The 16,293-nt window shown below is 39.7% G+C and overlaps 1 protein-coding gene across 1 annotated transcript; it reads left to right on the plus strand.

The window, feature by feature from the left end:
- Positions 1 to 2,034: 2,034 nt before the first annotated feature.
- Positions 2,035 to 12,311, plus strand: LOC139714135 (eukaryotic translation initiation factor 2 subunit 2-like). The gene is made up of 8 exons (XM_071625857.1): positions 2,035 to 2,222; positions 3,528 to 3,726; positions 4,667 to 4,764; positions 5,162 to 5,348; positions 6,118 to 6,188; positions 9,046 to 9,194; positions 9,341 to 9,483; positions 10,957 to 12,311. The coding sequence occupies exons 1-8, from the start codon at positions 2,187 to 2,189 to the stop codon at positions 11,130 to 11,132; spliced, it is 1,059 nt and encodes a 352-aa protein (XP_071481958.1). The 5' UTR covers positions 2,035 to 2,186; the 3' UTR covers positions 11,133 to 12,311.
- The last annotated feature ends 3,982 nt before the right edge of the window (positions 12,312 to 16,293 follow it).

Below are 16,293 nucleotides of genomic sequence, written 5' to 3' on the forward strand. Positions count from 1 at the left end.
AGTTTATAATTTGTTTCTTTGTTTGTTTTCATTCGGAATATTCAAACTAACAGTTTTCAATTTATTGGCAACGTTAAAATTACCGTACAAATACATTGTTTCAAACATAATGGGTCCAGCCGGGAGATCAATTCACTTTAGGCCTATCGATTCAAATCAAATTCTATTTCCAATATAACACGATTGTTATCGAACAGATTAAAAGAAAACAAAACGTAAAATTTATTACAACAATAAATGTGCAAGGGGTATACTGTACTTATGGAACAAATTGTTCAAAATAACTGGAAAAAAAGGGACCGTATAAAAGACAAGTTTGTAGGAATGTGGGCCACTCGAGTAGGCCTTTATCAAAAATACAACAGAATGTTGGTACGGAACAACACGCACACAAGCACACTTTGACACACGTTACATACACCATGGCGTTAACGGGGGGTGGGGGGTGAGTTGGTGCGATCGCACCCCCTTCAGACCATAAAACGAAAGAAAAAAGTTATTAGCTGATGAAACCTGGAAATGGAACCACAAATGAAGAGCTTGCTTCCAAAAGGCGCTATACATAATATTATAAATCCATCATTTTTCAATGGATTTAGCGCCTTTTGGAAGCAAGCTCTTATAAACGCACTCCCTTTGAAAGAAGCTGGTGACGCCCCTGCACGCACGCACGCGCACACACACAAACACACACACAGGTAAGAGATGCTCACAGTAAACAAGAACGTATTAAGACAGGACAAACAATGAAATAACAGAGAAGGAAGGAGGGAGAAACCAGAGGGATCTCTGGTTGTCAACAAACAAAGATCTAGTACAACTATACGCTGCCCTACTTTGGCAAAAGGAAGAAAGTGACATTCTTACGGATATTGACTTTTTTATTGATTTGGCATAGGCCTATATTTGATTATGTGATTGAAATTAGACACATATCTAAAGATACACATGAAGCACATGAATTTAACTGGAAGAACAGTAGATTCTTGTCTATGATTAGTAGGTCTACACGAAGAGACGTTATACAGGTAAGCCTAAGATTATTACCCACTCAAAAGACAATGATTTAGGTATGTGGGTACCTCGATCAGAAGTTTGAAGGTAGGGGAGGGGGTGACGAGCTTTAAATAAATGCGAAAATGTGGATAGAATGAATACAGAAAGAAAGAAAACGAAAAAAAAAGTGAAAAAAAAAAACCGAAAATATGAAAGGGAGGAAATTACGTGAGATAAACTTAAGTAGGCCTAACAGATCCAGGCGGGACATCTCAGCCTCATGCAGAGTAGATTAAAAAAAAAAGAAGAATTAAGAAGATAGATAATGAACATAATAGTGTCACACGTAAATGGAAAGAGGTGAAAATATCAGATATGTCTTGCAGTAGGCCTATTGATAAATGCCTGAAATGACTTCGTTTGCCCATTTTGCATTTTCTTGGTTTATGTTTTCATTTATGAGCAACATCATCGATTTCCTATTGTATTTTGAATCACAGCCCAACTGGAACAAAAAAACACCCAAAACAAACCCATCAAGATCAGTAACAGTCACGAATTTAGTTACGATTCTTGCAGACTGTATCAGTGCATTATAATCGACCACTGAAACATACTGGTAGAATGCATTGCGCTTGTTACAAATAATCAGCAATCAAAATAATATGTAAAATTTGTATCACCGCTATTTTTGCGGCTAAGTCCCGTCCAGTTTGTGCAGGAGTGTGTATCGTAAAATCAGTACTGTACTAGTACGCTGCCCTAGCGCTACACGTGTGTGGCGTGGGGCTCTCTAAAATCTGATGCAATACCTCGCGCTGTTTGACCGCTCGTGGCGCGCTACTCCTCTGTGTCCAGTCTACGATGTGGTGCGCGACTTGACCTACCCACGACACGAGATCCTATGCACGCAGCGTTGCAACGGGAACTGGCTTTTGTGCATGCCGCACGTTGCGATTATTGCATACATGTGTAATGTGTGTGCTGTGAGTGTGATGTATATTGCATCAGGTACAAGCCGACTACGTGTATCTCAGCTGGGAGTTTGCTGGTCTACCGTTATAGGCCTATAAATATCCTGAAATCTATCGTTACAGAATCACGATAGGAATATACGGCAGCAAATTGCAGACTTTCGCAACTCTACCCGCTTTGCTCATCACAGAAGTGAAAAATCAGCAAGATACAAGATGGTAGACGAAGTTCAAGACGATCAAGTGGAAGCGGTGAGATTTTCGTTTGCACAACTCATTGAGAATTGTGTGTAGATTGGCATATGTTTTAGAATGTTGGTGGTTGTAGGCCCCAAGAATTTGTATGAAAGGCGGCAGTGTCAGTGAATTAGATGGCAAAAAATCCCAAGGACCCTCGGCCGCGGCTCCACATCATCTGTAAGGAGAACGTGATTGGGCGTGATTGTGTGAACACACGGTGAAGTAACGTTATTTTACTCTTTAAAATTGCTTGCTTGTCTTGTACTACTACTAGTCTATGTGACGTCGGAAGCGTCGGTTTAACACGTTAACGTTGTCGTTAGCTGGTCAGAGAAGTTAGAGACAAGACGACATCATTGTGAAATAGTCCACCACTCCGGACTCCATTCACCGCCATTCATTTCGTCATAGCCATCAGTGACTGCTTTCAACCTCCATACTGGACTTTGTTTGCACATAGTGAAGACGCACACGCAGAACAAGAGGGGACAGATATATATCACGATTTAGCCGACAAGACATGTTGTATTGTTGACAGATAGAAATCTAGTTTGTAATTTACTGGCTAGTGTACAGTGTAGTGAGTAGTAGCAATCTACTTTTTGTTTGTTTGGGGGTTTTTTTGTGTGTGCGGGTGTGTGTGTATGTTTTACTTGGTAGTTTTAGAAGATCTAACGGCTAGAATCTAACAGTTACAGATTCTAGTGTAAAATCCAGGAATGGCAGAAACTGTAAATTAAGCCTGCCTGGACACCAGGCCCTGGCAGCTCGTGGGGAATGGGTTTGACCATACATAGTCATGTCATCATTCTATTCATAGTGTAAATTTACATTGGTTCTCCCAGTTCTTCGATCAAAGCTTGCCCTAACCCTTTTTGCCGAGGAAGAATATCTCTTCGGGAGAGAAGAAAAGTCGACCAGACGTCTTCAGCAAACTCTGCATTTCATGTTCATTCAGTGCAGTTGTTTGTCCCTCAAAGTCATCAGCTTTCACTTCGCAGGCGTGAAAACTTCAGCCTGTTTCTTTGGATACATTGCATACTTTGTACTGATATCAGTGTGGCACCTAACCGCACCAGCGACCTCGACACACAGTTACAGCGCCCCACGTCGGGGTTATGTGGCACCTTGCAACATACACCTGTTGTATATTGTGCAAACAGAAAAATATGAACATTGTGGTGTGGTTTGCGTATAAGAGAGAGAGAGCAATTACAAGAGGCGTTGTTTATTGTTGCCATGCTAGCTGACTCGTTTATCAGAACTTTATGATTACAGCTAAGAATAAACTACCATTTTGCGAAATTTATTTCACAGATCTTTGATCCTTCAATGAAGAAGAAGAAGAAAAAGAAGAAGACGCCGTTCGACCTCGATGCTGCGCTCGGTGGTGAGACCCAAAATGAAGAGGCAAAGGGGGAAACGGGTGAAAGCGCTGACACAGTTACTACGGCAACCAAACCAGCAGCGGATGCTGATGGGGAAGAAACCACAGAAAAGTCAAAATCATCAACAGGTAATTAATTACAAGTCATATTTACAAGAATATTCACAATCGAAGGGGTGATTACCTGCATGTATATCATGGTGAACTGATAGGGATGGTTATTTTCAGTTATTTATTCACAAGGAAACAGACTGTTATATTTAATATCAGTTTGTTATTCATTGTGAAAAGACTAAATGTAAATCTCATGCACACATTGTCTTGGTACATGTCGATGTGTGCCACAGCTTTATCTACAGCTTCATTTGTGTGTACATCTTGATGGCTGTGACTGCGGCCAAACTGGATGATGCAAGTTTGGGATTATGTTGTGTCAGAACTTTAATGTTTGTGTTCACATGAATGATTGCATGCTCAGAGCATCTAATTCTTGTCCCTGTAAACACCATGTGAGTGTCTATTTCATTACAACTGTGCCTCAGTGGCCCACTTCACACCTACTTGGGGATTAGAAGTCATTTGCTTCATATGTTTGCTGATTTATAATTTCTGAAACAGGTTTTATACACTTCACCTCCAACATATCACATTGATAATGCCCAGGAATGCACTAACACAATATACAACTGTATCACAAACTGATTGTGTCAGAGGTCCATGTTTCAGGCAAGAGTTCAAATGGTGTACATACAGAGTACAGTTGAACCCAATGAAAATGCAATCATTGCTTAACAATTCAGAAAATCGTCCAAAGCAATTATGTCAATACCACCCATTAACATAACAACATTCTTTGCAAATTGGATGATTTCTAAGGGCAATAGGCCTATGTTTGCGTGTCATTCAAATTTTACTTATTTCTGCACACAAAAATTTACCATACAAGTTTATTATCAGTGACTTGAGTACAAATGCCTCGTTGGTGTACTCATTGATACTGAATTAAAATCAACAGCCATTCAAGTTTTGTGCTTCCATTAGACTGAAATTTGACTCCTTTTCTCTCTAGTCGATGACTTCGACCTGGAAGACTTCACAGCAATGAAGAAGAAGAAGAAAAAGAAGAAGACTGCCTTCAACATGGACGGCCTTGATGCAGCACTGCCAGTACGTGAGATCTCAATTTTTTGATTGCCTCTTAAAAGCTCTTCTAGTGCGATTGACATGCTGTTTGTGTTGTTTTGTTCCATATGTTTTTTTCTGTTTTTCTGTGCTTTATGTTGATCTTTTGTTTGAAGAGCAGATTTTGCCCATCACTTTCTTTGCTACTCCACAGAGAGGTGATTAGGAGATTGTGAATGGATGTTGAGGCATTTGAAATGTGCATCAAGAAAATAATTTGTCTTGAAACTGTAATCAGTGCCAATTTGGATGATGCAAGTCCACCAAGGGGTATCACATTAGAACTGATGTATTGTGATTATGTGATTACTTCTGCCAACATGCTATCTCAAGATGTGCTAAGTATTAGTACTCATCAGAGCTCACATTTCTTGTTTTGCAGGAAGTGGATGACTCGGGCAGTAAGGTGGAGCCAGAGCCGGACACGACGCAGCCAGCAGAAACCCTGCCTGAGATGGAGGACATCGACATCACACTCATGAAGAAGAAGAAGAGGAAGAAGAAGAAGCGCACGGAGGACATGGAAGGAGAGGGGGAGGACACCGCCACCGACGGCCAGAAAGTGGACGGTCAGTCAGACTTCTTAGGGTAGCACATGTTCTGTTGTCCCATCTACAGTTTATTTTATCAAGTCTCTATCATATGAACGCTGCCAGTGTGTCAGATTTTCTTTTTCACCTGTCTATTGTGTGTGTGTGTGTGTGGGTGTTTTCTTTCTTTTTTTTTTACTTCGTATAAAAATTGCAATTTAACTATTTTTCTACTGAGGTGAAAACAGAAAATCAGTAAAATAGGAGCTGCCGAGATTCATAATGAGGAAAGTGATCCACTCTCTGAACAAGAAGGACAGAAGCATTACAAGGCCAGAAAACTTGTGGAGTGGCTATCCAGTGCGCATATACACTAATGAAAGGCAGTAATGCCATGAGTTAGTAATGAAAACCTTCAGATAAATAAGTTTTCAGATTACATCGTGGCATAGGATGTTTTAATTTCTGTGCCAAAGGAGTTAGAAATTTACATCACAACAGCATTGAAATAAAATTGTGGGCTCCATTCCCTTTGACATTTACTGTCCACTTCTTTTAGAGTGGCCATCTTTCGAAATTTCAAGTGACATATATGTAAGATAAATTTTGTCTCATTCCATAAAGGGAGATTCACAATTTTGAAATTGTTTAGGACATTGTGTGATTCTGTGAGCGGAATTGGCGATGATTATCTAAAGCACAGCAGATACAGATAATGGTTTTGAAACCATGACTACTAGATCATATTTTATTTGTACCATAATTATTCTCATAACTTGTTTCCCCCAATTATTTTTTGGCTATGTAGAGGATTCAGAGTTGAAAGATACAAGCGGCACAACCTGGGCAGGCACAGAAAGAGACTACACATATGATGAGGTGAGTGGAGGGAGGGGGAATGTTATTCTCATTATTGCCAACCGGCAACAAGTACCACAAAGTTGGAGAAGTTTTACTATTTTTGTCAATGTTGTTGTTGTTGTTGTTACTGTAATATTAGTCACAAGCATTTATCATTGACCTCTGTGATCCCCACTTCCTGTTCATATTGCTTGATCAGACTACAATTTGTTGTATCTGACGCATGTGATTTACAATTGCTCGTCTCTTTTCTAGCCCACTTTCAAGCTTGTGTTTACCAGTATATTGATTTTTAAGAATCAGGTTAGCAGGTTGTGTATTTTAAATCGAATTTCATACTCCCTTACTTTTTCTCCCCAGTTAGACAATATAATACAGCATTATTTGTCATGAACATGAAACAAATATTTGCCATGTACATTGTAATGATTGTTGGGGACAGCATGATGGCAGATGAAAAGTTAATCAGAGATGCCTACAAAATTACTAAAAATAGGAATAATGTGTTGCATATGAAGTATACCTTCATCCGCATGTCTTGTGCACTTCATCACTGGTATCTTACAGCTTTTTCTGTAACGCACATACCCGTATCAGAGCTGTCAAGTCTCCCTCAAAAGCTGAGATATTTTTTATTTCCCAACAAGATGATATGAAAGTCTCCCTGATTTTGGATTTTTTTTTTTCTGTTCACGCAATGCATGTGACACAAAAGTATCTCCTGGTTTATGTTTTAGAACCTCCCCAATTTTGATGTGCAAATGTTGGGACCCCTGTCATATGCGTATAAATTGTTGTAAAAGTGGAATTTTCTGCACATTTCACGTGACATAAAACGAGCGAAAAAAAAAAATCACATGAATTCGTAATGAGGGCCAGTTACTTTGTACATGTGCTGACAAAGCTCTTCACTGCCTTGGCAGTGGTGAGCTGTTTGAAGTGCTCACTCAATTGCTATAACCATCTGCAAAATTGAAAATATGAAAATTCATGTTACTCAGCCGAGCCCAAAATATTAGTCCCACAAAAATATCTACTTCTACAGTATATATTGCAGTCTGTCCATGGGAAGCAATTGTAAATCTGTTTTGCAGGTTCTTTCTGTACATCAGGCATGAGATTTCTCCGCGGATCCGCGGATTTCCACGGATTTTGAAATTCTGGGGGGAAAATGCAGAGTCGGGAAAATTTCCGTGATTTTCCTCTTTTTCTTTTTTCTTTTTTTTTTGCAGCCACCATATCTCGCCTTGTGTGAATGGTGATGAGTGCATTTGTCAGCGGGCAGCGGCAGCTTGTGCGATGTTGCATGCACGATGATGCGTGAAATGGATGTGAAACGTGCGTGTCGATCAACTTCTAGCTACTGTAGCTTGCAGTGTGGTGTGATATGATGCACACATGTGTGAGGCTGTAGCTGCGTATTATCAAGGAACTTCGGCATGCATGCTGCCGCAGCATTCAGCGCGATGCGTTGACCGAAAGATCGGTCTGTATCTGTCCATCGGGGAATGTTCCGCGGAGACTGCGTCTGGCTTCACGGATCCCCTCCGTATACGGAGGACAGCGGTATGGCAAAATATGAAGAGTCCTCCGGACAGACGGATCTTTCTGTCTACGCGATGCGCTGCTTTTGTATCCCGCTGATTACGTTGGCGTGACCTACATTTGCCCTCGTGATTTTGTGGACCGGTGAGAATATTTCTTTCTTCAACGAGAAAATGAAGACCCTCGATAAGGATGACCCTCAGGCCTCGTGTAGCGGATATTGACAAAGATGTCTCCAATACAGTAAATTCAAGTGGCAGTGGTTGGAATATGAAGTTGATCTCCCAGAACCAGTTTCGTCTTCTAGGCCAGCGAGTCAGTCGACTTCCTCGGGACCTGGAACTTGTCATACATCATCCGCCGCAAGGATTCGCTTTACATTCTGGACTTCATCTAACAATACTTCATTAAGTTTTGCTTGGTCTACATTAGCTGTGTATGGACTTAACCGGGTCTACAAATTTTTGTACCTCCTGTAAGGTATAGTCTAGCTGTTGCATGGACTTAGAGACGGTCAACAATGCTGAGCTGCATGTATGATTAATTTTCAGCTGTCTATACATACATGATTCTCTACATGGACCAAGATCAGCAATACTTTGCCTGGTCTGCACACTGTAAACTGTTAATGGACTAAGGTAAAGACAGCCAACAATGGCAATGCTAAGCTGTGATTTATAACACCTTTTTTTTTTTTGTACCCGTATGAACTGAATCCAGCAAGACGTCACCTGGTGTACATTACTGTGATTTATTATGGCCTCACATTTGAGTAGGTCCTAGGTATAACAGTTAAGCATACTATTCCTTCGTTTAGATTTTGCAAGTGTCATTCATGAGTTCAATTATCACCATGTTTCTCTGTAAAATGTACCTCATAACAATAGTAAATTTCAGTTGTAAAATGTATTAAAATGAGTTTTTTCATACCTTAAATTTCAGAAAGTCCTCACCGTGTGAGGGGGGACACCCCCCTCACACACCCTCCCCCCGCTTGGTCGCTCCGCTCCCTCGCAAAGTCCCTCCTCTTTTTTTCACTTTCTCTGTCTCATCCCTGGTACATACAGTCCTTGAGTTTTACCTGTAAAATTCTGTGTATTTTTGCAGATTGTTTCCATACATACTTGAGGTTTTCCCTATGAAATTGTGTACGCTGATGCTGAATCCTGTTTTTCCTGAAAACTACCGAGACATGGTCACAGATTTTCACTGAATCTCTCTCGCTCCTTGATGCTTGTTGCCACACAAGGACAAATCTATTGAGCATCACACTCTCTATCTATTCTTTGAAACTTTGTCTTGATGCTCCACATTTGTGTCTTGTCCACAGCTACTGACGAGAGTCTTCGATATCATGAGGTCAAAGAATCCAGACATGGTGACGGGTGAGAAGAAGCGATTCGTCATGAGGCCACCGCAGGTCGTCAGGGTTGGAACCAAGAAGAGTTCCTTTGTCAACTTCACAGAAATTTGCAAAATGTGAGTATCGAGTAGTTGTAGAAGTCCAAAAGTTTTGTTGTCAAGCAACTTGTCTTCTAGCATTTGATGTTTATGGGCGTCAACGATACAGAATTGTCAAGTTGGATCTCGTGCCAAATGAAAGAGTGATTTTTCTCTCTTCCCAGGTTGCACAGGCCCACCGAGCATCTTTTGAACTTCCTGCTAGCTGAACTGGGAACCAGTGGCTCCATCGATGGTAACAACCAGCTGATTATTAAGGGGCGCTTCCAGCAGAAACAGATGGAAAGTGTGCTTAGGAGATATATCAGTGAGTACTCTGTTAATATATTTTTTTAATCTATGGTAGCATATATCTCACAGTGCGTTCAAGATTTGATACTAGTAGCTTGTCAGTCATAGCAATGTTAACGTCATATGTGGCCATGCACCACAAAACCAACAAAAAGTCGCCAGACATGGATTTGTAGTTAAGAGCAGATTCTGAAAGAGCAGACTCTAAGCTTTAAAATGATGTACAACTCAATTCAAATGGACTCTCCTAAACTACCGGTATCTAAATATTGGAAAGAAGGTACACACTCTGGAGAGTTTGAACAAGGAAGACAGGCTCTAAAGTACAAGAGTCTATTCAAGGGCTTAATCTTTACCAAGCTATGCCAGCTGTGTGATGAATGGAACAAAAAACAGGATGTTGACCACTGGAGCAACAACAATGAAAGGATTATCAGATTTGGCTGAAATTGAGCATGCTTCATTAACACATTCTGTAGATTATTAAAGCCAACTTTCAATGCAGCAGCATCATTCTTTTTAAAGTTATTGGAGTTGAAAGTTAAGATTATCAACAGGGTTTTTAAGAAATGAAAAGAGGGCTCTATGAGAAACACCTGATCACACTGTTTTACCAAAAAATGTTCGAGAAAAACTGCTGAAAACACAAGTTCTTGTTTGTTTCATGATCCCAAACTTTAACATAATGTAGAAGAAGACTTGCTCTTTCAGAAATTATGAAAAACTCAAGATTGATTAGGTTGCCCCATTTCACCTATTTTCAGTCCTCGCACTAAATCAGTGCATGCGTTTTTTGTTCGTTTTGTGACGCATGGTCACATATATACAGTGCCTGAGCCAGCGAAAAATATTTAATACTAAGAAACCATAGACATGTGTAGTGGTAAAAAAGAATGTGTACTCGTGGGCTGCATGGAACCAGAATTTTTTTGTTTTGTTTTGTGTATATTCTTTAAGTTTTGATTGGCACTTCTCTCCTGGACTATTGCTGAATTGTTTTTGTTTATTTTCTATTTTTTGTTCCAGTAGAAACTACATTGGTTGCATTAAATCTCTCTGTTTCACACACTTGGGTGATGGGGGATGCAAATCTTAAGACGATGTAATTAGTATTAGCTCCAATATGGAAATAGTTATTCTGGGAATGTTTGCTTAAGAGGAAAAAGTACATAAAAGATTGTCAAGTGTAGCAGTGATGGATTGTGTAAGTGATTGTGACAGATTGTAGAACAAATCTGTACAGAAGTCTTGATCTGTGACAGTGAATTTACATGTACGTGATCATGGCTAATAGATCTTTTTTTAAAGCAAATTCTGCAACTTTGCAAAATTTCTTTCCTTGTTATGTTTAGAACCTTGTACTTATTTTTAGATGGTTCATTGTATATATTGGTCACCTTTAACATAGGATTGGCTTCCTCTGTAAGTTTGAAGAGTTTTTAATCCCCACCCCTGTCTCTTCTATCCCATTTTTCCTGTATTCTTTCAGAGGAGTACGTGACGTGTCATACCTGCCGGTCGTCCGAGACCTTCCTCCACAAAGAGAACCGACTCTTCTTCCTCCAGTGCGAGAGGTGTCAGTCCCGGTGCTCCGTCGCCAGCATCAAGTCGGGTTTCCAGGCCGTCACAGGCAAACGAGCTCAAATACGTGCCAAGGCGAACTGATGGCCGCGGGTTGTCATCCGTTTCGTCGTTTTCATTGTTGTTATCATTGTACACATATTTTCGAAAGGACCTCAAGGAGCAGGGACTTGTGTACTGTGCCCTCACAATGCAAATGGATGCAGTGTAGATTTGACCTTACTTCTGTTGTAGACTCAAGTTTGATAATTATCAATTCATTAGTACCCCCATACAGCGGTTTTGAAGCGGAAGAGTATCTGTGGTGTCCTTTTCACCTCCTGAGGTTCTTTGTGTGCAACTATTCCAAAGCTTCAGATGGCAAGACAAGAATTTTGGACAAAATATCCATGAAAATGTATTTGATTTCATGGGATAAATGTCCTTTTTTTCCTTCAGGTCCCTTCTTCCTACTGGGAATCCTCAATGTGGATGTTAGATAAGTACATGCCCAAAGTCAAAGGGATTTCTCAGGACCATTTCGTTTGTACCACATCAAATATCAAAAGTGTTCTGAAAGGTGGCAAAGAATATGAATGTTTCTGTCACACTACAATATAATCTGTGTAATGCCATGTAGAAACATGTTCTCCCCGAATGGGACGCATTTCTACCTGTTCTGATCAAAATCACACTCTAATAAAGAAATATGTGTCATTAAAAAAAAAAAAAGATTCACCGTGATACATTTAAAAAAAGAAACAGGGCCCTGTTGCATGAAAGTTGAGATCAAACAAAAGACAGAAAATTAAACACAATTCTCTAAATACTCCATTCTGATTGGCTGATACCTGATTTATGTTTGATTTTTTTCTGACTTGTGTTTGATTGCATTTCTTCATGCAACAGGGCCCAGGTGTCAGATGTTGTTAGTACTCGACCAATTTGTCACTTAAAGAGATGTATGCAAAATGTGTTATTCACAATGGCTATGCCTCTCTCGTATAGATATCATTTATGAGACATGGAGGCTGTGAGGTTCCACATCATTTAAAGGCGTCATGTCGAAAAGGGCATAGCATGCACAGGCATATTATATCATGTCTCTTTGGTCTGATGAGAAATAGTGGACACATCTGCATTCAACATTTCCGTCAGCAGCACCACTCCATGGCATAGATGTCGGTTCTAGCTGTAGTGGTTTTGTGTGAAGTCTGCAAAGAAGTCCATGCACCTTTTCAGAGACTCCAACTCTCCCGCTTTTGACGGGAGATCTTCCACCGAAAGCCCATTTTTGCAAGATCTCCTGTCCTCCCACTTGACATTAAATTTCTCCCGCCCAGGTTCTATGTCTTTTGCTTGTATGGTTTTGTAGATGCCAGTCAATTTCAAATGCATGCGTGAATAGTATCTGCATATGATATGTGAAATTAAGTTTTGATAAGCCATAAAATATGATTTGAATCAGTGAATTATAACTTACTTAGTGCCATCATTTGTTGAAAAATAAGCCTGAGATAGCACGAGATAGCATCTAGAACCCTAATGACCCATGGGACTTCGCGCACATCAAGTTGGAGTCTCCCGTTTGCTAGGGATTCAGGTGGGAGACGCTTCAGATCAGAAGGTGCATGGGGTTGGAGTCTCTGTCTCTTAGGCTTGGTTGGTCATTCGCTTGGTAAGGAAGGAGCAATATGATTATTTACTCTGAAAGTATATCAAAATCTCTTTCCAAGCTTGACAGATATTTCCTTGAAAGACCCAGCCTACAGGTAATATTTGTGTTGCAGCAAGATAGTGTGTAAGCAGGTGAAAGCGATGTGAGATAATGGCTTGAGTTAGACCACATTAGTTGTGGAGGTCCCAACAATTTTATTGGACTCTATCCACTCCCTACTGTGTCACCTCGGCTCCCTGCCCTTGAGTAGGCAGAATCCGTCTCCAGTTTGTGGGCGTCGTTAACCACAAGGTCCTAGTACTGAGGTGTATTGGAGGTACAGTAAGGCCACAAAAAAAAACATTTTCTGTCATCACCTGTACTACCTACAGTGAGCAGAATGGAACACTCTTGTAAAAGGTACTCCAACATAATGCACGCAAAGAGAGGCAATGCTAATGTACGAATCTCATTCTTGCTGGTCCTTCAAATGTTGTAATGTTGTACTCATGCATACAGGTAGCTTGGTTTTGTTATGTTGTTTTTTGTTGTTTCGGGTTTTTTTTTTTGGGGGGTGGGGGGTAGAGGGTGGGAGATGGACAGGAGACAATATGTTCAGGAATTTCTTTTGATTTTTTTTTTCTATGGCAACCAAAGATAAGTACCGGTACATACTGAGTTGACTAGTCTCAGTGTATTTGTTGTTTTACTTTGACACAAATGAATGATTGAAAGTCTACATTATCAGATTTAAATAATAATTGCCTAGTATCTACAATGAAATGTTGTAGTGTGTAGTTGATAAACACTGTTGAAACGTTACTGCAGTTAATGAGGACTGCATGCATGGAGAGCATGAAGTCACTGCTTTGCCATGGTGCAGAAGGATTTTACAGCAATTTTACAAGAATCCTTAGAGTTGCATCATTTCCTATATTATAGATTATGAAATCTTATGTCAAAGGTCCAGACAATTTGTCACTCACTACATCACAATTGCCTCTGCATAAGCTAGTGTGGTATCATGATGCTGTGTAAGCTTGAGCTCGCTCAAGAAAGTGTTTGTCACGGCATCGTCAGCAGTGCCCCACTGGTAGGGGAGTGTGTTTTGACTGCGGTCTGTTTTCATTCCACACTATTTTTGTTTCTATCTATACTAAAAATATAAAAAGAAACAGAGAGTGTATCACTTTGTCAGTACACCTGAAATCATGATGTAAAGCCCATGACTTGAATAAAATTGGATACAATATCAGATGGTGCTGTGCTCCTTAATGTGTTGTCCTTTCATTGGCTTGAATTCACTAAGGTTTAAATCAAATGGTATGAATTCTATCCACAGCTAAAACAAGCACAAATACCAACAGGCATGTTGGCCTGCATTCACTATTGAATTTCTGTTGGTGTATGCAGTGTGCCATCCATTTCTCAATCAAAATTTGCATAATCCATGGACTAAATATAATCTACATTTGTGAATTCTGGCCATCCAGTTTTTATTGTTGTGAAGATCAAATTAGATCAAAGTAAAGAAATTCAGACTGTTCCCTTTCTCAAAGATGTTATTGTTGTCTTTTGCAAGCTTTCCCACTACAGAAATCAGACTGTAAAATAGTCTGACTTCTGTATTTCTTTAGCTGATGCCCAAAATATGTTGTAAATCTCAAATGTTAGATTATCACCTTGTGAATACATGTACAAAATGTATTTCAGATTCAAACTATTATTTCAAGCCACATTTACTGAAGCCATGTCCACTTACACCCCCTGATCAATAATTTACTCAGTATCTCCTCAGTATCTCGGTGGGTAGGGAGGGGGGGGGGGGGGGGTTCAGTACAAGTTGACACGTGGTTCCAATTGGTTTTGACTACCCGGTATTTAAGTGTTTGAAATCAAACAAGGTACAGTGTAGTAGAATTTCAATCAAAATCAGACCTGAAATATAAGGTTACGGAACTATACAGGTCTCTGTCTTCACGTAAGTGATATTAAAGTCAGTTTGGAGTTACATTCTGTGCACATGTATGAGAAAAATGACATGAGACACAGGGTTGTAATGAGCAGTGACGTGGACAGTGCCTGAATGGCTTCTTTACAATAAAATAACATTTCTAAGCATTCAAGGGAGCGTGAGGGCATAAAAGCAAGGTGAATGATGTGAGCAGATGATGTCTAGCTTCACAACTGAACTGTTCTGTTTCAATTATTTCAGTCTACTATATCTTTTGGACATTGTGTTCATGCAATACCGTGTAGTCCTGTGACAAAGTCAATTTGGTGTGCATGTTGATATGTTTTTATAGCATGCTGCGATTCTATATTCCATAGGAATAATGTATGGTAGTCACCCCTTTAGTAAAGGGAGTACTGCAAGATATATATCAGACTTGTGTTGCCAATAGCCACCAATTGTCACATTCTTTTGTGTTACTAACGAACAGTAATGCACACAGAAATTACACCATCATCACTACTGAAAGCTTTAATCTTAACATTTTAATCTAACATCTAACAACTAACACTGAACAAGGGAGAGATTGACTCATTGCACAGGACTGAAGATGTTGAGCACTAAATATTCCAACCTTCACTCAGTCACAGGATCTACATCTAGTGCATTTGTCGGTGCTCAGTGGAATAATGCATCAACTAAGCTAATGAGACTGTTCATGATTAATACTGTAAACGAGAATTTGTGTGTGCATGATACTCTCGCAATTTCATGGAAAAGGCTGTTGGCTCAAATTCATGAAGTTTCATGTTGTGAATGGTTCTGGTTTTACACTGCATTTGATGGTCCAAAGATAGCTGGCTTGTCTCTTTAGTAGTCCATGATCCATGTTTGGTGACATTTATCACACCCACCCACACGCGCACGCGCACGCACGCACAGACACAGACACATACTCACACACATCAATTTTATTAACAACTCCTTGCCTGAATTTCAATGCACTGCTCAATCCTACTTACTAGGTTCTCAATCACACAAACATCTCGGCTCCATTTTTCAAGTACAATTTCTATTCACACTACAATACAATATTTCTCAAGTTTCGTAAGAAAGATTTATTGACAATATGAATTATTTGATGCCATTGTACATGTATTCAACGCAAGATTCAACAAAAAAAAAGTGGAAAGAAAGGGCCAACATTTTTAGACTGCTGGGAAAGTTACACCCGTACTTTGGCACCTTCAAAACGTGCATGTCTTAAATGAGTACCGTATTTATTTACATTTACAGTTTTATCTCTAGATATTCTTTACATAATCACCATTTTGACTAAATGTTATTATTACCCCTCACGCACTTAAAATTAACACACATTTGGCCTTGAGAATATAAACTATCTTCCTGCCTAGCAAATAATCTGATAAATGACACATTTTCCTTTTTTCAACAGGAAAGCTTTCAATAACCCATTATTTGAACTGTGTGTACACTTCCTCTTTTCTAAATTTTGATCCACTTATCCTGGGAATATCAGTCCAAATTTCTCATTGTGTGTGGAGGAATTTTTTTTCCATTAATTTGGTATGAATTGTGTAACACACTCCATGCATGCACAGGACGTTACCCATTTGTATTTTGTTCGTGTATGA

Source organism: Diadema antillarum, unplaced genomic scaffold, assembly GCF_040938485.1.
Source record: "Diadema antillarum isolate AM-2024a unplaced genomic scaffold, OU_Dant_1.0 seq00002173_RagTag, whole genome shotgun sequence".
Lineage (NCBI taxonomy): Eukaryota > Metazoa > Echinodermata > Echinoidea > Diadematoida > Diadematidae > Diadema > Diadema antillarum.